General features: G+C 47.8%; 1 protein-coding gene across 2 annotated transcripts in view; it reads left to right on the forward strand.

Moving 5' to 3' along the window:
* Positions 1–27,519, forward strand: part of TRMT10B (tRNA methyltransferase 10B) — a 235,137-nt gene that overhangs the window by 128,356 nt on the left and 79,262 nt on the right. For both annotated transcript variants that reach the window (XM_078676311.1, XM_078676312.1), the window contains one exon: positions 21,085–21,152. In XM_078676311.1, coding sequence (XP_078532437.1) covers positions 21,085–21,152 — 68 coding nt within the window. The remainder of the gene's footprint in view (positions 1–21,084; positions 21,153–27,519) is intronic.

Genomic DNA, 27,519 nt, shown 5'->3' on the forward strand with positions numbered 1-27,519 from the left:
GCGGAGCTCACTAGAGGCACAGCTAATCCGGCCATGTTGCTGGCCACGCCCCCATAATAATGTATAATTAACAGTCCACTTAAGAAGTTTAAATATAATTTATTAAATTATTTTAATTGTGTGGCCTTCCTATAAATCATGCCCAGTGATACCACTACAAGAGGTGGGCTTTCCGCTAGAGTCTGCGACAGAGCGGGATGCACACCATTCTTTCTGCAAACAAGTCCATTTTGAGGAAGGTTTTGACGTGGGAGTGGGCTATCCTGATGTATTCTGGTACATGGATACATTTAAACCTCTTCATCGAAAAGGTTAGTAGGCAGGAGGCTAATTACACCAGACCAATGGATTTGCACACGGTACAAGGGAACAAACTAGAGTTTAATTTCCATCCTCTTCAGCTAAGGCCTACCCAGCCAATGGTATTCAGGGTTCTAGAAAGAGATTTGATTGCAGAGGAAACTCAAAAATTGCTTTACACAGGTGTCGGGCAGAAAATGTCACTTCATTCCTAAGATTTTCACAGCATCCTCTTTTTGGTTCTGAAGGAGGGTGAAGGTTATCGTCTGAGGATAAATAAAAAACTATTATAGGGAGGGAGAAAGGCCGGGTGCGGTTCTAACCTCTATATTGAGAAATAGGCATGAGATAACTGGAGTGGCAGAAATACAGGCAGAGGGAGGAGAAATTCTGAAAGATTCGGCTGATGTAGCCAATAGATTTAATCAGGATTATTCTGCATTATACAGCACTAAGGTGACAGCAGGAGACAAGGAAATCCAAGACTATCTAGAGTATATTAAACTTTCATGGCTGACTGACGAACACAGAGAATACCTAATGAGGTCGCTAGACGCTAACGAAATAAGAGCTGTTAACAACGATGAGAGAGGGAAAAGCCCCAGGAATAGACGGACTGACTGTTTCTTTTTACAAATAGTTTAAAGAACAACTTATACCACATTTAATAATGCTATTTGAAGAAATGTGCGAGGACGGACAGATGACCCCCTCCATGAGGGAAGCCTTAATAGTAACAATTCTGAAGCCTGAGAAGCCCCCTAGCGACTGCTTATCGTATAGGCTCTCGCTCCTAAATATAGATACAGCGATATATGCCAGAATTCTGGCTAACCTCCTGGCCCCATTGGTGCCACTGCTCGTGGGCCAGAGCAGGCTGGATTCGTCCCAGGGCATAACCCGACATACAACCTAAGAACGGTGTTTGGGGCTATGCAACACACCAGACCAGAGACAAAAGCTACCACTGTGTTTTTGGATATGGAAAAAGACTTTTATTCTGGGGAAAGGGCATTCATGAGGCAAGTGTTGACAAGAATGGGGCTGGGTGATATGTTTTTACAAATGATAGGAGTCATGAATAACTCACCTACAGCCAGAATCCGAATAGGAGACAGTCACTTCCCCAATTAAGATATCTAGAGGCACATGCCAAGGGGGCCCTCTATCGCCACTGCTATATGCATTGGTTGCCGAGCCCCAGGCCTGTGCTCTCCGAGAATATCATAGCCATAGGGGAATACGCTTCCCAGGGCATATTTGATCAAATCCTCTTATGCTGAAGGCACACTCCTGTGTATAAGTTACCCAGAGAACAATTTGTCTTCAGTACTCTGTGGTAGTGCAATTTGGGGAGTTGTCTGGGCTCAAGGTCAATTGGTCCAAGTCAATCATATTCCCAGTGACCCCAGCGGCAGAGCCTTTTGAACCCGAATACCAGCTACAGTGGACAACTGAGCCGGTAAGATGTTTGGGTGTAAAGGTACATACTAATTCAGAAGTGGTCTTTAAAGAGACTTTTGGGAGAGCTGTCCGCAAATTAGAGCAAGATATTGAACGATGGATTCATCTGCCCCTATCTCTGATGGGGTGGGTGTCCCTCATGAAGATGGTAATACTGCCTAGGTTCTTATTTCTATTTATAAATATCCCGATGGTGCTTCCGGGACATTTTTTTTTAACCGCTTCAGCGCGGCGCGAATTTTCGTGCTGTGTTGAGCGTTCTAATGAGCCAACGGGCTCATGACGGAACGGTTCCGTCATGAGCACAGGCCAACCGACGCTCATGACGGAACCGTTCCGTCATGAGCATGGAAGGGGTTAAACAGTCAAATTAATGCTGGTTAAGTTAGCATGGGCCGGGAAGCACGCAAGAGTTAGGTGGGATATCTTAACTCTCCCATACGTCATGGGGGTTCTAAGTGCCCCAGACCTGTATTTGTATTACAGGACGGTGCAAAGCTCGCACGCACACCGCTGGGTACACAATATCCCTGGGCTTCCCCCATTTTTCAGATTGAGAAAATGGTGGCGTCTCCCTCTCCACTACCCGTACTGATGTTTCAATCCCCCATAATAAGAACTGGAGCCTAAGACTCAGTGAATGCTACCACACACGCCTGGGACCACTTACTCAAACTGCAGGCATGGGTCATACTATATTCTCCATTTACTCCAATAGTATGGTGTTTCTGGCTACCGATTTGTAGAAACAAGGGAGCAATAAGTGCTTTAAAATCTATAAACATTAAGACAATCTGGGATTTGTTTATGGAGGGCAGAGCGAAAGAGTGGGCTGATGTAGAGACAGAAGGGCAAGAAGACACAATGCTTATAAGATTCCACTTTCATAGAATGAGACATGCCCTGAAAGAAATGTTAGTAACAAATTATTCTCTTCCAGGGGATCCTCACCTTTAGTCATAAGCACTAGAATATTTTAGTCATAAGCACTAGAATATTCCCGCCCATGCGCGGGACCCCGGAAACACAATCATATATGTGCCCCACATATATGTATCTCCATATATATATATATATATATATATATATTCACTGAAAAAACCATAGGTTTCAGGCCTTATATAGTTAGGAATTAGCATTTAAAAAACCTTTAAAATTCACTCAAAAAACGATAAGTTTTAGGGGTGTTATAGTTAGCTTGACATTTCACTCATACAAAACCATTGAAATTGCTCCTATATAGTTGTACTAACTATATTTCGCGCACCCGCAATCCACTGCTGATGATGTCACATATTACATCATTCATGACATGGTCAGTGACATCACTGACATCTCAAATGACATCACTGATGACATCATCCAGTAATTGTGGTTTGCTTCGTTATTTAAATATGCATTATATATATATAGCAATTTGCATTGAAGAATGAGTGGATATATAAAAATAAATATTTGGATGGAGGATTTAGTAGCAGTGTAATTGACTGTTTACTTGACCAATTTATAGTGTCTCACTAAATATAGTGGATAGTGACTAAACTGTTTGAATATCTGTATCACTTTGTCAGTCGTTGTGTAAACTGGTTCTCCAGGTGGTTACTAACTATGTGAAAGTCTATATTAGTTATTGATTAGTTAACTGAGTATTTGTATGGGAGAGTGAATGTGTGTGTGGTTCGGTGGGGGGGTGTGACTGCCCAAAGATGTGTGAATGGTTGATTCACTAGATATATGAAGTTAAAACTACATGTTCTAAAAGTTGTTTGGGTGAGTGAATATCTTTATGGGTGTGGTGATGAGCAAATATATTTCTCAATGGTACATGTCCAACAAACTAAAAAAATAAAAGGCAGTGTATGTGTCAGTTGTTGTATATAAATAAGTATACATAAGACTCAATGATTGTATGAGTGACTGTATGGATAACTTTATACTTGTAATAATGATTTTATAATTCACTTAGTATGACTTACTATCTAAATGAATAGATGAAGTTGTGTTTTTATAAGTGTGTAGCTAAGTAAATATGTAAGTATGATCCATTGTTTGCATAAGTGAGTAGGATGACTTCATATGTGAATAGGATGTGTGCTGGTGTGTAATGTCGATTTAGGTGTATAAGTATTTTTGATAGTGTTCTATTGTTCATTGACAGCATGTATGAGTGAATCTACAGGTAAGTGATTAGATGTGTGTATACATCTATGAATCACTGAGTGGGTTTTTAGATACTTGTATTGCTGTAACAATGGATTCAAATATGATACTCTGTATTTTACAAAGAGTGATGAAAGATTTTACTAGTGTATGAAAAGGTGTATGTGATTGTCATGTGGATGATGTCATCAGTGATGTCATTTGAGATGTCATCAGTGATGTCACTGACCATGTCATGAATGATGTAATATGTGGCATCATCAGCAGTGGATTGCGGGTGCGCGAAATATAGTTAGTACAACTAACTATACAGGAGCAATTTCAATGGTTTTATATGAGTGAAATGTCCAGCTAACTATAACACCCCTAAAACTTATAGTTTTTGAGTGAATTTCAAAGGTTTTTTAAATGCTAATTCCTAACTATACAAGGCCTGAAACTTATGGTTTTTTCAGTGAATTTGCAAGGTTTTTTTTTTTTTTTAGTTTTTTTTATAGAGGGTCTTCCGGATGTTTGTTTATCTACCTTCTGAACTCTCATAATCTCACTAAGGAAATGATCAGCCTTGAAAACAGTACAGAAGAGGCTTAAGACAAACAACACCGGGTTTGCCTCTCTCAACACTTCATTCACTTTTCCAGGCATACACTGCCCCATATAAAATGATCTTCCAAACTCTCACACTTGTCACATGGCATCTGAAGGTGAGACTTCATTATCAGCAACTCCCTCTTAGTATTTTCCATTTCACTCTCCAGGTCTGTGATACAGTCTTCGTGGGCGCTGATGAAGGTGTATATTTATTGGAACTCGCTGGACACCTTTTAGAAAGAACTTACAAATTCGTCCTTCATGCAATTGAGTTTTTCTGTAAATATATTTGTGATCCAGTCCTGAAGATCAATGAGATAGGTGATCAGGTCTTCGGTGGTGAGGGCTTGCAGTTCCAACCACTTCATCAAAATGTATCTGTCGCTAACGTGGTTTGTGCTTTTCTCATTAACGGGTTTCCCACCAACATTTCCTTTTAGGTAAAGCCTGCATGCGCTCACGCTTGCGTGATGCCACTAATTACAATAAAGGGCTTAGAGACTGCTCACTGCTTACTATTAGCTAGCTTCAGTGTCACTCTTTTTTGCTGCCCCAAAATTGAACAGCGCAGGTCAACCATAATTTTTGTTCCTTTCTTTGGAGCATTGACCAAAGCACAGATTTATAGACTGAACTTAATTAGTACCGGTCCGATGCTCGTGCTGTGACTGAAGTACTATTTCTTCTTTCTATTCCCAATCAACACTTTTCTGTGCCCGTCCCTCGTCTGGACCGCCCACTCTGCTTTTTTTCATTTCAAACAAAATTTTATTGTTTTCCACATCAAAAGATTCAAGGCACAATCCGCCAACAAGCCCACGCAGGGGCCCTTTGAAATATTGAGCTCATCACATACAACATAGGCAAGCGGAAGGGTCGATGCTTCCCAAGGACCTGAATCATCTCTGGACTGTCCGCCATAAGTTCATAATGTTCTGCGTTTAGGCGGACAGGATTGAGTCCCAGTTAGACCCAGAAGGGATAGTCACCGAGAGCAGTGGTGCCTCACAAGAATGCGTAAACACAGTGCGCTCTCCCAGCTCTCAAGCCCACCCAGTTGCCAGCGAGCTCGTTTAGCTAGTATTGATTCCCCAGAGCTCAAGGAAACCTAACAGTGGACATTTTACCTCGAATCAAATAGTAACAAATTCGGAACCCTCAATTTTCCCTCCCCCCCCCCCAAACTCCCTCTCCCACCCCCCTCCCAGTGGTGGAGTTGCCATACATTAGTGTGTCAACCGTATGAGGCCCTTAAATCTGGAACAGATGCATGGCCCTGAGCGTGGAGGGGCATACCGCAGATGGTAGGCCTTTCGAGAGGAATGAAACCAGCGGTCCCCAGCGGTACTCAAAGTTCTTAAAGTCTTCTCGGGAGATGTCGGACATGCGCTCTAAGCTGAGCAGTTGCCATAGGCGGGAGTGCCATAGGGACATCGCAGGCGCCTCTCTTCTTCCATGCATTCGCCACAGCCAATTTGGCAGCCCCCCAGACACAGCCACATGATTCTTTTATCGGCCCTGGTTTGGTGTTCTAGCAAGGGGTCCCTAATGCCAAGCAGAGCTTCTGCCATCGTAGTCGGGACCGGGTATCCTAAGATGGATTTTATCTGAGCCAGGATCTCTTCCCAGAACGGCCTAATGGCGGGGCAATCCCACCATATGTGTTGGAAATCTCCCAATAGGCCACACCCCCTCCAACACCTATCTGATGTACCAGGAAAGATTTTCGCGAGTTTAGATGGGTATAGGTACCAGTCCGCCATTACTTTCAAATGTGCCTCTCTCAGCGCTGTGGATTGGTTGAACCGGAAGATATCAGCCCACAGGCGGTTCCACTCTTCCTCCCTAAGGTCTCGCATAGCCATCCCCTCCCACCAAGACATATAGCGCGGCCGCGGGGCGGTCTCCGTGGAGAGCAGGAACTTATACAGCGCAGAGATAGCTCCCTTCATGGATTTAGCTTTGAGGAGGAACAGTTCGAACCCGGTAAGGGGTCTGGTGGCACCCTCCCTAATCTGTGGACCCAAAGCCCAGTGAAGCAGCTGCGCGTGGTGGTAGTGCTCCTGATCCCCCACCCTGTAGTCCCTTTTGCAATTCTCAAATGTAAGGGGGTCATAGTTGTGGAATAGGTGTGTAAGTGCGAGACAGCCACCTGCCCTCCAGGCATCAAACGGCCCTTCCCGGAGCGCTGGGGGAAAGGAAGAAGTGAAGTGAATTGGAGTGAGTGGTGACGGGAAAGATGTCCAGCCCTCCCTCCCTGCTACAGAGTCCCACACTTTGAGGGTGGTACGTGTCGGAGTGCTGATGTACGCATTACGGGGTCTGTCCTTTCTGTCGCGCCAGATCAAGTCCCAGATTGTCCAGCCTGCTACGCTGCGGTCCATGTGGAGCCAGTGCTTCTCAGACTCCATTTGCGCCCACTCAACCAGGATGCGCAGTTGGGCCGCCTTATAGTATAGGCGAAGATCGGGGAGACCAGCTCCCCCTTCCCTTTGTGGTCGTCGTAGCATGAAAAAGGAGAAGCGTGCCCGGCCTCCCTGCCACACAAACTTCAGGATCATCGATTTTAGTCGCTTAAAGAAATCCTCCTCCAATTCAATTGGGAGCGCCTGGAATAAATAGAGCAGTTTGGGTAGGAGGGTCATCTTAATAGCATGGATGCGACCCAACCAAGAGAGAAAAAGCGGCTTCCAACGTACCAGTTCTTTTTGGATGCGGGTGAGGATTGCGGGAAAATTGGCTGCATATAGTTGCTCGACCTTGGGAGTCAGCTGGACCCCTAGGTATTGTATGGAAGAGGGCGCCCAATCCAAAGGCGTGAGCGATCGGAGCTGTGAGGCTTCCGCCTGTGAAAGGGTTAGATTAAGAATGTAGGACTTGTCCAGGTTGACCCTGAAACCTGACGCTTTTTCAAAGGAGCTGAGCACCTCCTGCAAGTATGGGAGGGAACCCAACGGATTAGATAATGAGAGGAGGACATCATCCGTGAATAGCGCAATTTTATGGGCCTCTCCAGAGAAGGGGAGGCCCTCTATCCCTTGATGTTCCCTTACCGCTATAGCTAGGGGCTCTATACTGAGGGCAAAGAGTAGGGGGGTCAGAGGGCAACCCTGCCTAGTCCCCCTTGAGTGGCTAAAGGAGGCTGACTGCACTCCATTGACTGAGACTTTAGAGCATGGATGTCTATAGTTGGCCTGAAGCATTGTAATAAATTGGGAGGAGAAACCAAACCTCGTCAGCGTGGACCACAGGAAACTCCAATCTACGCGGTCAAACGCTTTTTCGGCGTCAAGGCCGACTAACACTGCAGGAATTTTAAATTTGTTGGCCTTCTCTATCAGATGGACTATGCGCCGGGTGTTGTCATGCGTTTGCTGTCCCTTGATGAAGCCGGACTGATCGGGGTGGATGATAAGTGGCAGAAGGTCATTCAATCTTTTGGCCAGTATGGAGGAGTACAGCTTTGCATCTACGTTTAGGAGGGCAATAGGCCTGTAGGAGGCACAGTGGGTGGGGTCCTTGCCCGGTTTGGGGATCACGGAGATCACCGCCCCGGCCATGGAGGCCGCGGAAATGCCATCCGTGGCCATACGGTTTAAGAGTCGGACCAGGTGAAGCCCGACCTCAGACGCAAAGGTCTTATAAAAGACTGCAGTGTACCCATCTATTCCAGGCGCCTTGTGGGGCTTCAGTGATTTAATAGCTGATTGGACTTCTTCTAGGGTAATGGGGGCCGTGAGGACTTCATTCCACTCCGGTGAGACCTGTGGGACGGGTAAGTCCCTCAGAAAAGCTTGCTGATGTGCAGTGTCAGGAGTATCCGCCGTGTATAATGATTCATAGAATGACCCGAAGAGGCCCGCCTTGTCCTCGTCTCCGTGGAGTAAAGTCCCCGACCTATCTCGTATTCCCCCTATATATTCTCTCTCCCTTTTGTCCTTCAGTTGTCTGGCCAGGTGCTTCCCTACCTTGTTACCCTGGGTATAAGATAGGTTGCGCAGCTGGAGGAGGGTGAACTCTGCCCTATTGTTATAGATGGCCCGTAGTTTACCTCTAAGTGCCGTGAGTGTGCGAAGCGTCTGCCTGGTAGGTGTCCGCTTGTGGGTCTGCTCAGCAGTCGTCCGCTCCTGCTCCAGGCCTTCCCTTTCTTTCACGCGCTGTCTATTTAGGGCTGAATTAAGCGCAATGCATTTACCCCTCAAAACCGCTTTGAACGTGTCCCAGGTATTGTCTTCTGAGGTCTCCTCTGAGTCGTTAAAGGAGAAGAACTCTCTAATAGTCTCCCTCAGCTGCGCACTCGATTCCTTATCCCTCGTTAAAGCTCCTGGGAAGTACCAACGCGCAGGTTTCAGGGCGCCACCAAGCCAGGTTAGGCAAATTGTGTACATCCCATGATCGGATACTGAGATGGGGAGAATCTTTGCGTCCTGTAAGTTGCCCTGCAAGGACTGACTAAAAAAGATGTAATCTAGCCGTGAGTAGGTCTGGTGTACATGGGAATAGAAAGAATAGTCCTGGGTGAGCGGGTGCGCTAACCGCCAGGTGTCCAGAAGCCCCATGTCCCCCATGAGCGTCTGAATAGTGTCGGGGAAGGTGCCCATGTCCGAGCGTCTAGGGTGCGTACTATCCAGTGTAGGGTGCCAGACCAGGTTGAAATCTCCCAAGAGGAATAAAGGACCTTCTTCAAAATCCGTCACTTTTCCCAGTAGTGTAAGTAAGAAATTCTTTTGGCCAGTATTGGGGGCATAAACCGACACAAAGTGCACACCTTGCCCTTCATCCGTCCTTTGACCATCAGCCATCTCCCCTCTTTGTCGCCCTGAGTGCACATAGGCTGGAACTGAGCGGCTGAACTGAAGAGCAGCGCCACCCCTTTCTGTTTACTGGATGCAGAGGCTTTATATATAAGGGGGTAATTCTTATGCTTAAGGCGGTGGTCTTCAGCCTTCCGGAGATGTGTTTCCTGCAGTGCTACAATATCTAAGTGCTGATCTATTACATATCTCCAAACTTTCTGGCGCTTCTGCGGGGAGTTAGGTCCCTTAACGTTCCAGGTTCCGATCGTAATAGGCATTTTAAGTCAAACCTGTCGTCCCCTCTATAGTAGCCATCCTATGCCCTGCCCTCCCCACTTGGGGCGCTCCCTCAACCATCTTGCCCAACCCGCAGTGCAGAACTCCCCCTTTGTCTTTGCTAAGATCGTTCCTCCCCTCCACCTTTTCAGTGCTCCCCCGTCGGAGCCCTCCCCCCAACCACCCGAGCCATAGCCAGTAGAGGACCCACGGTGTACCGTTGCACCATATCAACACCACTAGTCCCACCCCCCCCTGAACATCTCCCAACAGGATAATATAACAACTTTCCCCAACATGAAACTCAGTTTTCGGAATGTGACTCAGGTCCCAGTAACACCAGTTCGAACCTGCAGTCAAAGAGTACTTGCAAGGGATAAGTGGCAGTGGCGGCTCGACGGCTCGAGACCCCCCGCCCCGTTCCCCCTCCCCCTCCCCGTTGCCATACTTATCTTACTACGACCGCCCCTGCAGTTCTCAGGAGCCTGCTCCAGTGTCCTTGGAAACCTCCAGGATTGCCGCTGCCTTTTCCTGTTCCATTGTCATTTGATCAGGCTTGAGGTTTTTCCTCGAAGATCGGCCGCGTCGAACCTTCTGCCATCCGTCGCTTGTCGCTTGGGAAGATTTGGGTGGGGTCCCCGAAGAGCCTCCACCTCCGCTGTCCCCTAGTCGGTCCTCCTCGTATGGTATACCCAGTAATGAGCAAGTGTCTCTCAGGGAACGCAATTGGTGGAGTGCTCCATTCCATCGGAAGATCAGTCGAAAGGGGTGTCTCCAGGAGTACTGGACCCCCTCGTTGCGGAGAAATGCGGTTGATGGCTTGAAGGATCTCCTTTTTTGTAAAGTGATTGCCGAAAGATCTTGGAAAAGTTCCAGAGCTTGGCCTTGAAACTGAATAGGCTGTTCTAGACGCGCCGACTTCAGGATGCGCTCCTTTAGAGGGTAATCGGGTAGAAAGGCCAGAATGTCGGGGGGGGACCCTGGGACTTACGGGTCGACCCACCCGATGAGCTCTATCAATACGGATTTCAAAGTCATCTTCCACATCAAGTATTGACCGGAAAAGGCCTTGTAGATAGCTTGCGATATCTCCCCGCTCTGCAGAAGTGGGCACATTCCGAACCCGAATGTTATGTCGCCTCGAACGATTTTCGAGGTCCTCCGTGTGGGACTGGAGATCGGTCTGCTGCTCATTAAGCCGGACGATTTCCTGTCTTAGGAATTCCACTTCTTCGCTTCTGGCTTGTCCTGAGAGTTCGCTTGCAGCCACTCGCTCCCCAAGCTCATCAACATCTCGGCGAAGCTCTTTATAATCCCCCGCCATTTCCTGTCGGAGGGTTTGAATGTCTTCCTTAAGGGAGGTGAAGAGGGCCTCCATGAAGGCCTTGGTCGCCGGGGCTTCTCCTCCCTCGCGGTCCGTCCCTTTAGAGGGGGGTCCCTGAGCCGGTTTGTCCGGACTTTTTTCAGCTTTGGAATTCCCCTTCGACAGCAAGTCAGTGATGGTGCGATTCCCCTTGCGGTTGACGGCAGCCATCTTCTCCCTTCTAGTCGGCCCCTCCGCTACCCGGCCTCTCCACTCGCTTTTCGAAGTCCCAGTCAGGTGGCTCGGGCCAGCACCGGGGGTCGGGAACTCAGAACGTCCGGGTTGCGTAGTTCGTCTGCAAATGACGTACTGCCCCTGCTACCTTGATCTGTTGGTATCACCTGTGGACCCTAGGCGCTACCAGTCTCGCCGCTGCTTCAGGCGTTTGTCCTGTCCTCGGGCTCAGGGACCCCGTCTCGCACTGCGCCGGCAAAGCGCTCGTCACCTCCAGATCCGTTCCCTTGGCCAGTGGCTCTTCTGGGGGGACCTCCTGCGATATTCGGCCTCAGTTCCCCTCCTCGGTTACAGCTCCCCTAGCGATGTCAACCCAATCCCCTGCTGTAGGGTTGGGCGGGGTCGCGGTCAGCAGTGGCAGGCGTGGACTGCAGACACGGCCGGGGGCCCGAACAGTGCCCCACAGATCTCCTGCGTCCTCCTAGGGCTTGCCCACCTCGGCCCCGAGCTTTAATGCCACGTTGTACGGCGGTCGAGACCTTCCAGCACCAGTACTGTAACCCCGGCTCCAGATCCCGGGCCTTCGCTTTCCCCTGCCAGGCCGGTGTATGCCCACTCTTCCCTGTGGCAGTGAGCTCCTAGGGGCCGGCGCTCTCGGAGTGCTCGGTGGTCGAGGCCGGGTCGCCTGCACTTGCTAGGCCCCCGCCAGGGCCCTGTCCCTTCTCCTCGCCTATCCTCCCGGCCCCTCTTCCACCCAGGCCGGAGCTTCCGTGTGCCCTTTCCCAGCCTCCCGGCCGATGTGAGCTCTGACCCGGGGTAGAAGCGCCTCCAATCTGCCGACGCTGCCCTTACTTGCTCTCTCTTTCCAGGGGCTTCCCTCCTCCGTCGGCTAGGCCGCAGCCAGGGCCTTTCCAGCTATCTCTTGCCGGGCCACCCGGCGCCTCCTTTCACAGGCCGCCCATCCGGAGCCTCGGGGCAGATCCGGCTCCCGCCTCCCACAGATCTCCACAGGCGTCTTGGGCAGCTCCGGTGACCCCTCTCGGGCCGGTAGTGACGTCGCAGACCTCCTGGTCCTCTCCTCAAGGTGGTAGTCGGGTTGCGCTCTCTTTCCGGTGTTTCCCCTCCGCCGTCGGTTAGGCCGCAGCCGGGGCCTTTCCTGCTGTCTCTGGCCGGGCCACCCGGCGCTACCTTTCACGGGCCTCCCGCTTGGGCCCTCGGGGCAGATCCGGCCCTCTCCTCCCACTGACCTCCGCAGGCGGCTTGGGCAACTCCGGTGACCTCTCCCGGTCCGGCAGCGTTGTCGTGGACCCCCTGGGCCGCTCCTCAAGGCGGGAGTCGGGTTGCCGCTTTTCCGCCTTAGCGCGGCCCTGCTTGCCGACTCTCTTGCCTCACCGGTCCGCTCTCCCCCTCAGGGCCCGCCAATCGTCTCCAGCCGCCCCACGGGAGCTCCCCTCACCTCCGGTCACCGCCCCCCGGATCGGCTGCAGGTTGGTCAGCAAATTAGGTAGGGCATGGAGGTCGGGGACGGGGAGCCTCCGAAGAACACGTCTGCCTAAGCCGCCATCTTAGGCACGCCCCTCACTCTCATTTGCAAGGTTTTTAAATGCTAATTCCTAACTATATAAGGCCTGAAACCTATGTTTTTTTCAGTGAATTTCAAAGTTTTTTTTAATGCTAATTCCTAACTATATAAGACCTGAAAGCCCACCAGGAATCTCCAGTATGCGCCAGGGGACTGCATTGCAGAGAGGTGTAATGAAGCCACGCCCCTTTTTACACCTCTCTGCAACGCAGCCCCCTTGCATGTTTGAAGAGGGGGAACTAATTCCCCTTGCATACTGGGGGGCCCTGGGGGCCAACTAGCCCACCTGGAACCGCCAGTATGCGCCAGGGGGCTGCATTGCAGAGGTGTAATGAGGCTATGCCCCTTGTTACACCTCTCTGCAACGCAGCTCCTTGGCGCGTTTGCAGAGGGGGAACTAATTCCCCTTGCATACTGGGGGTGCCTGGGGGCCAACTAGCCCACCAGGAATCTCCAGTATGCGCCAGGGGACTGCATTGCAGAGAGGTGTAATGAAGCCACGCCCCCTTTTTACATCTCTGCAACGCAGCCCCGTGCATGTTTGAAGAGGGGGAACTAATTCCCCTTGCATACTGGGGGTCCCTTGGGGCCAACTAGCCCACCTGGAACCTCCAGTATGCGCAGGGGGCTGCATTGCACAGAGGTGTAATGAGGCTATGCCCCTTTTTACACCTCTCTGCAACGCAGGCCACTGACGCGTTTGCAGAGGGGTGACTAATTCCCCTTGCATACTGGGGGTCCCTGGGTCATATCTGCCCAAACGCCGATATTCCAAACGATTGAAAATGACTTTTCTTGAGAAACATTTGGATTTGGATTATCATGTCCTATACTTTGGAATTATTGAAAGACTGACTTTGAGGATGCTATAAATTACTCAAGTCTGCCCGAATTGTGTGGGTAAAATTGATACCTAGTCACTTTGAATAAGAATGTACTTACGTCTCGTCTAACATTTGGAATAAATATCTAGTTATATGACAGGATACCGACATAACTTGAAGGAAATAAGAACGCCCTGAAGAAGTTCTGTTGTACAGAACGAAACGCGTTGGCTGGCTGTGGTACATAAACTTAAGAAAAATAAAAGCATTTGAATATACACCAAGATTCAGCGCTTCAATAAGGACTCTAAGTGATATGATTTGATTGGACTTATTGTGCAAGTGGTGCTGTGCCAAACTTTTGAATATTCTCCACTACTCTCTACTACTCCACTACTCTCTAATACTCACTCTCTACTACTCATTCTCTACTACTCACTCTCTACTACTCACTCTCTACTACTCTCTCTCCACTACTCACTCTCTACACCTCTACCTCTCTCTACACGCACACATATACACATATATATATGCATATATATGCATATGCATTTATGTATATATGTATGTGTATATATATATACATACATATATAAACATATATAATCTGCACATCTATATAAATACAAATATAAATGCATGCATACATATACGCATACATATGCATGTTATTTACATGAAAGTTTTAAAAACACTAATAAAAGCAAAGCTAAAAAGCCACCTCATTACTAACAGAATGGCTTTAACTTAGAGGGCGAGATCTATTGCATTTTCAATGCTTGTTTACTTTGGTTCCATCAAGAAGGCATTCAGATGTGTCACACATTTGCCATAAATTCTGAATGTTAGCACTCTAGTTGCTCATTAGATCACTGTAGTAAAGCTACTGCTCACCAGGGAAGTCTGCTGCTGGTGTTCAAAGTGCATGTTTCAGTCTGCATGTCAGAATTTTTTTAATGAAATAGAAGAGGATTTGAGAAGTCACTCAAAATATGCCCTCATTTTTCTTTCTGAAGCACTAATCATATGGCAAAATGAGCCCCCTCATTTTGTTCCTTTTTAAATGAAATGTTTTCAGACTTACCACATCATTCCAATCAAGATGGCTTCTGGTGTGCCATACTTTTGTCATAAGTAAGACTGTTAGCGCTCTAGTTGTTCTTTAGAACACTCTGGGACATTCTGTCATTGGGCTATACTTGGCTACATCTGGGTGATATTTGGGCTACATTTGGGCTCTTTTGTCTCTGGTGGCCATCTTGGGAGACTGCATGTCAGAATTGTTTAATGAAATAGAAGAGGATTTGAGAAGTCACTCATAATGTGCCCTAATTTTTCTTTCTGCAGCACTAATCATACTTTCTATGGCAAAATATACCCCCTCATTTTGTTCCTTTTTAAATTAAATGTTTTAAGAGTTACCACTTTATTCCAATCAAGATGGCTTCAGGTGTGCCATACCTTTGTAATAAGTAGGACTGTTAGCGCTCTAGTTGTTCTTTAGAACACTCTAGGAGGCTGCAGTAGAACACAAAGGAATCAACTGATTGTCTCTGTCCTTGTTGTATGTACATGTTTTACTGAGAATGTCAGACTTCATTCTCACATGACTGAGAAAGATAATGTGAATTTACAGAAAATATGCTTTCAGTTTAGCTTATAGATCCCCTTCCAAACCACTGTGGGAAAAGCATGAGATAATAGTTTTCTTTCAAACATGATTCATTATATCCCAGCAGGCGGCTTTTTCACATGGTAAAATCACCTTAGAACACACCACAATTCCTAAAATGAGTATGGTACCATCAACAAATGATTTATAATGTAACTATTAACTACAATGCTTTTTAATGAGGGGCTATCATGTATATTGGTCCCAAGATGGCTGCCAACACTTCTTGGATGAAGTGCTGACAAGCCAATCAGATCTCACGATGAGATGTGTGGTTAGGCTCCGCCCAGATATATGTGTTTTTGAAGTTAATTTTCATAAAAACCACTGGAGCAATTTTCACCAAATATAGAAAAGGCACTTCTGCGTACCAGTCCCTACAATTTTGCAAAGTTTGGTGTAATTCCATCCAGCGGTTCGGGCTGTAGCCTTGTCTATTCGTCCTATGGAAATTAACATGGGGAAAACACGTTTTTTTTTTCTCGGCCCCCGCATGACGAATCCCCCCGAAACTTCCAGGAAAGAAGCGGAGCGGAGCTGGCCTAAAGTTTGGAAAATTACACGCAAATTCCTCAACCGGCGCCAAAGTTATTCCCATTAGAATGTTACGGATTTCCCATGGTAGCTAGGTCCTAACTATATTTACCTACTGGCTATCGCCAGTAGGTAATATACACATTATATATATATATATATATATATATATATATATATATATATATATATATATATATATATATATATATATATATATATATAATAAAAAAGCAAATGCAGCCTTACACACACTAGAACTGAATAATGCTGTAAGGACTCCCCATTATATCATAAAAGATTACATTAGAAACAGGGAAAAACAACAGCAGAACAGGTTTTTAAAACTGTTTTAATGCTTAGCAATCAGCACAAACTCTCAGATAGGACTGAAAGTATATACAGCTCCCAGGCTGCATTGCAGAAACAGAGCCTAAAAAGGCTGAAAAGCTAACTCATAGCAATAGAGATAAACTGGCACCGTGCCTTTAAGGCAGTCATGACCCCCAGCTTCCCATCATGCCTCAGGGGTGAAAGTTAGGTCAGTTGTTCTTTCCGGCTCCTTCAGGAAGGATCCTGGTTCCACAGCTCCACTTTTTTCTGATTTTAGTCAGAAATAAGCTTCACTTTTTTTTAATTTCTTTATTTACTTCAACGTCTTTCATCTCTGGAAGTAAGTTTCTGTCTTTTTTGATAATTTTGGGGCATTTTTTCCACTCAGAATGCCTTCTCTTTTTGACCCCTGCCCTTCTTGTGGAAAAAAGGCCAGGTCAGACTCTCATGAGGTCTGTATTCTTTGTTTGCCTAAGGGGCATGATCCTACGGCTTGTCCTCATTGCCAGACCCTGTCCAAAAGAACTTTAACGGAAAGAGAAAGGATTTGTCTTCATGGGCTGGCAGAAAAGACTTCCAGAGGCAGGTCACCGGCTAAGAAGGGCTCCAAGAGGGCAAGATCTACTTCCAGAAGCAAGGTCCCTCGCCCTTCTACTTCAGCGTCGGGCTCGGCGCTGAAAAATCTACCACCGGTGGGTCATTTATCCAAGACAAGGCCATCGACGGCGGGCTCGCTGTCGAGAAGACATCGACATTCAGGTTCGACGTCGAAGAATCGAGATCCTCCGCCGCCGTCAACCCGGCGACGATCGGCGTCCAGGAGCAGAAGCACTCTGCCGCTGTCAACCCAGCGACGATCGGCGTCGAGGAGCAGAGGCCCTTCATCTTCACGACGTTTGGCGTCGAGGAGCAGAACCCCTCCGCCATCGACTGCTCATCAACGTTCGACGTCGAGACGAAGGGATGTTCAGACGTCGTCTGCAAGGCACTCGACGTCGAGGAACAGGGAAACGGCGTAGAGACCGGGTTCAACAACAGACCGGATATCGACGGTGCAGGTCGGCGCCGGGAGGCGCACGCCCGACGTCAAGACTCGCTTCTGTGAGGTCTGGACGAGGATCAGGGGTTCTGGTAACGGAATCAGCGTCACACCATTCTTCCTCTCATTCATCTAGACATTATTCAGCAAGATCTGCCTCTCCAGAAAGGCGTTCAAGCAGACCAAGTCATGGGTCTCCTTCACAGCACAGAGAAGCTTCCGCTGTTGTGCACTTGCCTCCAAGATGGCTCCTTCCCCTGCATCACTGGAGTAAGGATACAGGAGCAACGCAGCGGATGCAGGAGTACGCCAGTCCTCTTCATAGGTCACCCTTATAGCGACTGGTACAGGAAGTGGACAGATCTAATTCGCCCAGGCGTGAGAAGCGAAGGGGCAGATCACGGGAGCGCAGACATAGTTCCCATCGTAAAAGAAAAAGGTCACCTACGTGGTCTTCTTCTTCAACTCGGTCCTCGAAGAGGGACTATTCTCCCACCGTATCGGACAGCCCTCTGTCTAGAGTGTCTCTGATAGATGACATCAACACCTACCATGATGTGCTTCAGAGAGAGGCCCAGAAGCTAAACATCAAGATGTCAACACCTCAGGTGGCAACAACGGTCATCTTTGAGACTCTGCATCAGAGAGCAGCCTCACGTCCGTTACTTCCCCTGGTTCCTGGACTTCTAGAGCCCATAATGGACATTTTCCTGACTCCAGCTGCGATTAAAGCCGCTCCGGCTAGGATTCAGAAGAAGTACAAGCCTGCCTCCTGTGTTCTTGAAGACAGACCCGCCTGCGGATTCTGTTATAATCGCGGCAGCGAGGAAAACTCATGCTGTAGCTGCTTCTTCATTGGTCCCACCCGAGAAAGAAAGTAGGTCCCAGGACTCTTGGGGACGTAAAGTGTGCGGGTCTGCAGTGTCGTCACTGAAAGTCTCCAGTGCAGCAGCCTTATTAGGTCGCTATGACAGGGCCTTGTGGGACTCCTTGGACCGCTTCAAAGAGAAGTTGCCAAAAGAGGATCGAAAGGACTTTAAGGAGGTCATCACGGAAGGGACGCTTGTTGCCAACCAAGTGATCAGCACGGCAGCGGATGGTGCTACACTATCTGCGCATTCATATGCCCATGGGATTTGCACCAGGAGATCCTCCTGGTTGAGGCTGACAGCCCTCAAGCCGGATGCTCAGCAGAGAATCCTGAATCTCCAGTTTTCCGGCTCCTCCCTGTTTGGCACCCATACAGATGAGGAAATGGGCATGATGAAGGCAGAGCTCGATACCCTCAAAGCCGTCGGCTTGGAGAAGAAGAAGGAGTTCAAGCGTCGGTACAGGCCCAACCATCGCAAGGGATACCAGCAGAGGGTTCAAACCCCTCAATGGTCCCAGGGCAAAAACCAAGGCAAGTCGCAGTATCAAGGTCGTAAATCAAACGGAGGTAGAGGTGGTCACCAGCAGCAGCCCTCTAACATGGCCAGATCGGCAGGGAAGCAATGAGAGGGAGCTTCCTCTAGCGCCGTTGCCCACTCCAGTGGGAGGAAGTGCTTCACATGATCTGGCAGAGTGGTGCAGCATCACAAAAGATCGTTGGGTGCTCAGTATACTGCGCAATAGATACGCACTAAGTTTTCATGTGCTTCCAAAGGACATTCCTCCAAAAAGATCTCGTCCTGACCAGTTAAAGTTGCTCCGGCAGGAAGTGGTAACCCTTCTATGAAAAAAGTCCATAGAAGAGGTTCCTTCTGCGCAGCGAGGGAAGGGAGTTTATTCCAGGTACTTTCTTGTGCCCAAAAGAGATCAGGAGCACAAGTTCAGACCTATCCTGGACCTTCGCTTGCTGAACAGAGTCATCGTGAAGGAGAAGTTTCGCATGTTGGCCCTTCATCAAATATGTCCACATCTGCAAGCAGGAGATTGGATGTGTTTGTTGGACCTCCAAGATGCGTACTTCCATATACCTATTACTCCCAGTCATCGCAAGTATCTGCGGTTTGTAGTCAGCAACAAACACTATAGTACAAGGTCTTACCCTTCGGACTGAAATCTGCCCCACAAGTCTTTACCAAGTGCATGGCAGTGGTGGCGGCCGCCCTACACAGAAGAAGTCTGTTCGTCTACCCTTACTTAGACGATTGACTCCTCAAAGGGCCATCTCCTCAAAAAGTAAGGAACGATTTCCAGGTCTGCTATGTCTACTACAGACTGGGTCTTCATGTCAACATGGAGAAGTCTGTACAACAGCCCACCCAGATGATCTATTATTTGGGACTGACTCTGGATTCAAACAAAGGAAGAGCGTTTCCTTCGGAGGAGAGAATTTCTTCAATGCAGCAGAAGTGCAAGGCTCTGCTTCAGACAGATTGCCCAGCACTCCGACAAGTGGCATCTCTGCTGGGGACAATGGCCTCCTGCATATTTCTCATCTCCAACGCCAGGCTGAGAGAGGCCGTTGCAACAAGATCTAGAAGACAAGTGGGACCAAGCAACGGGTCACTGGGAGGATCGGATTCTGCTCTCCCAAGCAGCAAAATCATCCATCATGTGATGGACTCGGCCACAGAATCTGTTGGTTGGGGTCCAAGCGCCCTGCTTCAGCCAGCAGGCGCATGGCTTCTTCTATGCAGGGTTAGGCCAGTCCTCACTGCACTGAATAGCCTGCAAAAAACTGCCTTTAGAGACAAAAAGAAACTGCCTCCACCCAGAATTCGGACCGGCTGCCATGTCACCTCACTAAAATGGTGACACAGCAGACAAAATGTCTGGCTAAATACCCCCACCTCCCCCAAACCCAAAAAACGCACAGACAAGCCCAATTGAGCTCCGGGCCGCACCACTGGCCCAAACATCCTGGGGGTACAAGCCTCCCTGGTGGTCAGCTGCCCCACCAAAAGACCCATTGGTCCATACTGTTAGGTGATCTTGAGACGATGGTACGCAGTGAAGCAGGAACGAACCAGGAAGCCACTCACCCGATGAATCAGCACTAGTGTCCATGTCTCCAGAGGCAAGCTGGCCGCCATGCTTATGAAGATTCTCTGCCACATTTCTGTATGAGCGGCGCCTTCCCTGCATACTGCTGGCCTTCCCAGGTTCCACCAGAGACTTCCTCCATTAACAGATCAGATTCTGAATAAATATATAGACATACATATATAAATATATACAATTATACCCTTTCTGCTCACGCATTTTAAGTTATCAAGAGGTGGTTTTGTAAACCTGCAAGAGTTCGCTGACAGTTATTCAATATGTTATGTTAAGTCATTAACTCACCAGAAATCTATTGATAGATATGATGATGAAGCGAACAGGCCTCGGTTCCAGATGTGTATTTTTAGTTTTTTTCACTGACAAGATTAATAGATTTTCTGTGTAAAATTCACAACTAAAACTAACACCATAAAACTGGCACTTCCCTGTCAGAGTTGGCCATAGAGGTTCCTGGTTCCCTTTGCAAGTTTGCTGTACAACGGAGAGATTAAAATGCTTTCTGAATCTTGAGAATACTGTGTGGCTCATCAAGTCCTGTTCTGTCTGGTCTATGTTTGCTCAAAACTGTATTTCACCAAGAAGAAACTTGATAGGCCTACTCTGCAAGCTACTTGGTGATGGGTTATGCTCCTTTCTGTTTCTTGTGCTACTCGCAGCAGTTAAGGTGCTGTTATGGCCGCTCTATGTGCCATACCCGTTGCCTTTTCTTTTCTCTGTTTGTCTGTCTTTTCTTCCTGTCTGCTTAAGTTCTCTCCTGCATGCTAAGAATTAACAAATCCCTGTGAGGACAGAGCGACATCCTCCGGCTTGGCATTTCAAGAAAAACCTTAAAAAAGATAGCTTTCAAGAGAAATCTTTACAAAAAAATTGTTGTAGTCGAAGCCTTCAAGTCACTGTGATGTTACTTGCTAGACTATGCAGTGCTTTGATGGGTGTACTGTAGATGACTTACTAATTGTTTCCTGCTTTTTTTTTTAATTTTAAGCCCTTGAAGATATTGATCCACGAAAAGTTTACATCCTCGGTGGACTTGTAGATGAAAGCATTCAAAAGGTTTGTACCCTGCACGTTTTTGGAACACTGTATAACTGTGTGCCTGATTGCTAAGTTCAAGAAAGTTGAACTTCAGGTGGGGCTGTCAATCTGTAGTCTATAGAGAATAAAACATTTGCAAGTGACAGTGGAACACATTGCATAATGCTTCTGTGCTTCTTAGAACTAAAAACGGCTGCTCTACAGTGGAGGGGCAGTGTCAAAGAGCTGAAGCTGAATGGTTAGGTGCTGATGGTTTTAATATCCGGCACCCATGTGTCTCAGAGACCCCTTCTGTGTCCTCCTGTTCCCCCACAGACTATTAGGTTGACCTGGGACAAAGGGGAACAAGGCCTGGTTTATGCAACCCAAAATTAGTTCTGGAGGTGTGGCGCAGCAGTCAGAGTAACTGATTCCGGAGCACAGGGTATCACGCTTCAATCCCCGTTGGCTCAGCATCATGTGACTCTGGGCAATAGCTCACTCAATTTCCCCGACAGCCCTCAACGCCTTAAAACCTTTAACCCCTCCCATGCTCGTGACGGAACCGCTCCGTCACGAGCCTCGGGTGGGCTGTGCTGGTGACAGAGCGGTTCCGTCATGCCCCAGGCGCGGCGAGTTCTATTGAGCGGGCGGGGCCATGACGGAACCGCTCCGTCACAAGCACAGCCCACCCGAGGCACATGACGGAGCAGTTCCGTCACGAGTACGGGAGCGCCGCGCGGCCCCTCCTCCCCCCTAGCGCTGCGGCGGAATTGCCGCCACAGCCAAGGGGTTATGGGTGATATGTTAGCGCTTTACAAATAGGAATTACAATACAATTCACATAACCTCTACAAGGCATATTCGTACACTCAACCTTACACACCACTAGCTTCAGTCCTTCAGTCCCTCATCACCACTTATTGGAATCAGTCACAATTGGGCACAGCTTGCACAGTTATGCAAACATTCCAATTTGTTGATCGCTTGTTGCTACCTTTGCAGCCTTGATTCTATCTCCTAATGTCCCCTCATAAATTCTCAGGTTCCCACTTATCCTGCAAGTACCAGATTCTGGGATTGTGAATCTTGAAAATCTGAATGCTTAGAGGCTATGATTGGAAAGCCTCAAGTGAGTCACTGTATGCACTTGTGTGACAGGCAGTGCTCAATTTGAGCTGGTGGTTTCTGGTGCTCAGCCCGGCACTTAATTATCACTTAATGGGGAGATTAAGTGATTTCCCCAGAACCACAGGATGTTAAGCCAACACAGAGACTCAAACCTGATTTCCCCAGCCCCCAACATTTGCAGCTCTGACCATTATGCCACATCCTCTTCCCACTTTCATGGTTGGTTCTGTTTTAGGAGGCGCTAACAGGAGAAATTGGCTGGTGCAAGCTGCCTCCTGATGAGCGACCCAGCACTTATTTTTTTCTATAAATTAATCACTGGTTTCATGGGTCATACCTATGACTCAGAACTCTTATGAACATATCATGCAGGTGAGGAGACTCTTCGTTCTATTCTGGGGTTTCTGTGGACTTAGTTTCTCAGAAGTAAAGAGTATGGAGCTCTTTTTTTACACAGTTCCTCAAGTATAATTTGTCTGGACAAACCATTCACACTGGGGTGGATTTTGTAGCTGGATGTCAGACTAGAACAAGGGACATTCTGCCAAGAGCAATGCTAGAGTACCAGAGTACCAGGATTGTTTAACAGCTGGCCCATGTTGAGGTGCCACCTGACCTAACACCATTGTCCAACTTTAGGTGCCAGTGTGGCTAGTGCCCACTCTGAGGTGCCCTCAAAGTTTTACATGGGTGCCTTCCATCTTGTGTTTCCAAGGCCTAACAAACATGTCTCGCTGCATATATCCCTAACGTAAGATTGTGCTTTTAGAAGACTGTTTGGGTCATGCAAGTCAGACACTCGCTCTCCCTCGAGGCTGATCAGCTCCCCCTAGCGCTAAATAGCTGCTGGGTATTCTTGACACATTTGTGTGTTTTCCAGTCTTGGATTTTATTTTACAATCAGCTGATATCTAACATTTCTCCAAGCTCTTTTTTCCTGTGTTCCATATGACTGAAAGTGCAAAACCCAAAGATCCAGTGCTGGGCCGCTCTGGAGCCTCGCTCTAAGACTCAGTGCCACTTTTCGCTTAAAGTTTCAACACAAACCAAGTAGCAAGGTCTCACAAATATTATTAGTTTCCCTGTCAAGATGGATGCAATCATTATTGAGCGTGAGTTGGCCAGACTTCCTGTGCCAAGCATAATGCCCTGCACTCCTGTACAGCTAGATCTCGTAAGTCTGGTAGCTAAAGTATAGAAAACAACATCTTCATCCATTATTCTTCCTGTAAATGATTTGCAATATCCATCACTCCCAGCTGTACAGATGGAACAATGGAAACGTACATTGTACAGACATTTTGTTGTTCGCCAAATATGCAAAGCGGTCACCGGGCCTACATCATAAGCGTTTTGCACAAACTGTCTTCTTCTTTCAGGTTGGCAGGATCTGATTTCCTGGTGCTAGGGGCTCCCCTAAATACTAGAGTTAGGGGAATGTAGGGTAGTAGCCAATGGGCTACTTACCCTGGGGTCACTACGCCCTTTATATGACCACTTCTGGTGGGATGTGGTCATAACCCTGTCCCTAAGTTCCCAATTCTACCATCACCAAGATGGCAGACGTTTAATTTTCGTGTCCACATCAGGTAGCCCACCTTAGGGGTGGAACTAGCTTGAGGGTGAACACGCCTCTCTGACTTCAAATTGTTCCACATGGCCAGGTGCCAGATGGGCCCTGGTCAAGGGGGTTGTGGCAGCCCTTCACCTCTGAGGGAAGCCAAATTTGCACACCAAAGGCGAGGGCTCTTTTAAACTCCGTGCCTTGGATTGCTAATGTGCAGGTCATCCTGCTAGAGGGGGTTTAAAACACCTTCTCCCGGAGAAGGCTTTGTTCCTGACCTCCTGAAAGCATGGGCCCTCACTCCTGGGGTCAGAAACTGGTCTGTGGTGGCAGGCTGGTATGAACCAGTCAGTCAGCCAGCACACTAGTAGTTGGTATGTTTTCATGGGGCTCCTCTAAAGTGCCCTCTGGGTGCATGTATTAATAAACCCATTACTGGAATCAGTGAGGGTTTATTAACCCCTTCGCCGTGGGGGTAATTCCCCCGCTGTGCTGGGGGGAGGGGAGGGCGCGCAGCGCCCCGGTGCTCATGACGAGCTCAGCTCGTCATGCAGAATGGTGGAGCTGTGCTCATGACGAGCTGAGCTCGTCATGACCACAGCCGTTTTCGTGGAACGTTCAACACAGCAGGGGAATTATCCCCGCATGTGAGAGCCATGGCGGTCATGACGAGCTCCTCTCGTCATGAGCACAGCTCAACCGTGGAGCATGGGAGGGGTTAATACAAGATGTCGATACCAAACATCTTTGGTTTCAGTGAAGCCATCCTGTAGCTGGGGAACCTGTTTTTACCAGTGTCCAGCACATGTACTTAAATGGTTTCCCTGGTCACGTGCACTGGCAGTAATTGAGCTGGCCAGCATAGATGCATTTCTGCCCAGGCAGATATGTCCACACATGTAGTATAGTGCACCCTGTCCTAGGGCTGTAAAGCCTGCTGTAGGGGAGATTTACCTATATTGCAGGCACTGTATGTAGGCAAGGCACACAGGGATTTGTGCCATGTTGTGTTTTCACTTTTGTCTACATCAAGACATGTACCCTGCAATGGCAGTCTGCATGAGTTTGGTGAGGGGTCCCTTAGGGTGGCACAATACATGGTTCAGTCCTTAGGGACCCGTTATAGTACCCATGCCCTAGGTACCTGGGGTACAATTTACTATGGACCTATAGGGGTGCCAAATAATATTGCCAATTGGGGGAACCATTGTACAGTTTTAGGGAAAGAGCTCTGGGGATCTGGATAGCACGAACACAGTGCACTTTCTGTCAAAATTGCATCGAATACCAGGCAGAAAGTGGGGGTGACCATGTCAAAAAGAAGCACTTTCCTATGCTACTGATAACTTTAAATGATCATGGGAACACATCTAAACTGCCCAACGGGACAACCTCTTTGGTACTTCTTGCACAGTTCCCAATTAGTCTCAATAGTTCTCCTTTGCTGGGGTGTTGGGGGTGCGATAAGTCTCTGGGTTAGGCTGGCTGGGTTGAGGGTCAGCACTTGTGATTATTTCCCTCCCTCAAGATTTGGACTTTATTCCTCCCAACCCCCTCGTTTGTATCCCTTGGGTTGCACAGTACCTTTTGTTCATTTGTTTGTGGCAGTGCAGGCTGGATATGTGGTCTTTTTGGCGTTCAATAGGAAAGTAAAGCGCTACATGGTGTGCATTGCCTCTTCATCATTAAACTTTGGGTTTCTCTTAAGCCCATTTAGGAACATGTCATTCTTCATAACAAATAAAACCAGCACTGCACAATGTCAATCACTCACCATGTGCGACATCCTCTCATACCTCCATTCACTGCAGCCAAAACTAAAATTAATTTACTAGCAGTCGGTAAACTAAACTCTACTGTAACTTCAAGTCCTAAACTTTGCAACCTGAATTTAGTACAGTTGTGACAGGCATTCTCCGACCTCATCTTATCATCACTGAGTCAGCTAGCAGTTAGTAAACTAAACTTAGCTGGAGGCAGTGACTTTGCCTCGGTCGTTCCGATTGGCTGTTATGGAGCCGGTGCAGTGTAATAGGTAAACAATAGAATCGCAATGATTAGGGCGAGGCAAATCCTGCTTCTTTGGTTCTTCCTCAGCCTAGACACGAAACCCACAACCCAAACAAGTTAGTTTCCCGCCACACTAGCAACATCGATTCCTTACTTCCTGGTTATGGTCTCTCATCAGTAGATGTGGTTCTCCTTTGGCACTATCACTTCCTTTGTGGGGACAGCAGACTGTGGTCCGGCTTTCTCTTAGAGCCTCTCAGCTTATTGGCACGTGATGACTCGGCCAGGCTCAAGTTCCTCTTTACCATTTGTCCACTTGGGTACACAGTGCATTGACACAGCAGGGACACTTTTGGCTCCTGGACTTTACCCTTGCAGCGCAGTATAGATCCTTCCCTGCATTGAACGTCCTCAGCTACGCTTGCCTTAGCTCCTTCACAGTCTTGCACCCTCTGAGCAGCACATGCATCCTTCATGCACCACCAAGGTCCCATCTGAAATCAGCAAGCTCTCTCCTTCAAAGCAGAGTCCAGGCAGACCCTCCTGGAGGTCTTTGTCAAAGTTCCACAGGTTTTTAGTCCTGACTCTAGCAAGGGAAGTGGAGTACATAGAGATTCTTGGTCGATGCCGGTGTAGATACCGTGGATGCTGGTACAGAAGTTTCTATCCCATCTTGTGCATTCTAGTCTTCAGCTCTGAGAGCGGTGGTCCGCCCCTTTTGCTTATTGCAATCAAGGCCTTTGGTGCTAGCAGGAAAGTGAGGTTGATCTAGGAGTCTACTGTAAGGAAAAAACTAAAACAAGAAACCTTATTATATCCCTTCAAACCTTTACAGTAGGCTGTCCCCCCAAGGACCGGAGTCTACCAAACCCATCCTATGTCTCTCTTTGCCTATCCACTCCCTAGTTATTAGTACTTACTTAAACCAGTGACTCACCATGAGCTTCATGGGGAAGCCAGGGGACGCTAGAAACTGGATATTGTTCAGATCGCTTTTGACCACCAGAAGAACATTTTTCCGCTTTATTAATCTATTCTCTCCAAGATAGACCAGTCCTTGCTTACTTGTGCAGTGCAGTAGGCTGTTCTGTAGATCAGGTGTCTGCAACAGAGCCATTACAGTTCTGGTTTCTGGCCAAGTGCATCCCAATTCCCAAACCCTTTATGAGGTGACACTGTGAGCATAGTGAAGCATCTGAGGTCCCTTCAACCTCTAACCAGTGGTGGCTGGTTACATTTGAAAGTGGTGACGCGTGAAAGTTTTGGAGTGGGGCATCATTGGGGAACAGAGCGAGTGAGCACAGCTGTTATAAGGGGAGTTAGGGGGGTTTCGAACCCCGAGAATTTGTTTTAAAAAAAGAGTGGGCAAATGGTGCATTATAAAGGCAAGGTTACAAAGCATGACAGTTCATAAAGCAATTTTGAAAGTGCAGACTTGAAATTGACCAGAAACCATAAAGTACACACGCTGAGTATGCAAGTGTGCGGCCAGATTAAAATAGTTTGTGATGATACTGTTTCACTTGGCCACGCACAGTATGTCTAATGATCATGTAAGTTGCAGAAGAAGCGTTGGAATTAAAATCATCAAAATAATTTTATTTAGGAATGCCCTCATTGGCTTCAAAGTGCGTAGACTGAGCAAGTCACACCTTATTTTTGAATACACGTGTGCGTACAACTTCGTATTCAAACATGAAG

Source organism: Lissotriton helveticus, chromosome 2_1, assembly GCF_964261635.1.
Source record: "Lissotriton helveticus chromosome 2_1, aLisHel1.1, whole genome shotgun sequence".
Taxonomy (NCBI): Eukaryota; Metazoa; Chordata; class Amphibia; order Caudata; family Salamandridae; genus Lissotriton; species Lissotriton helveticus.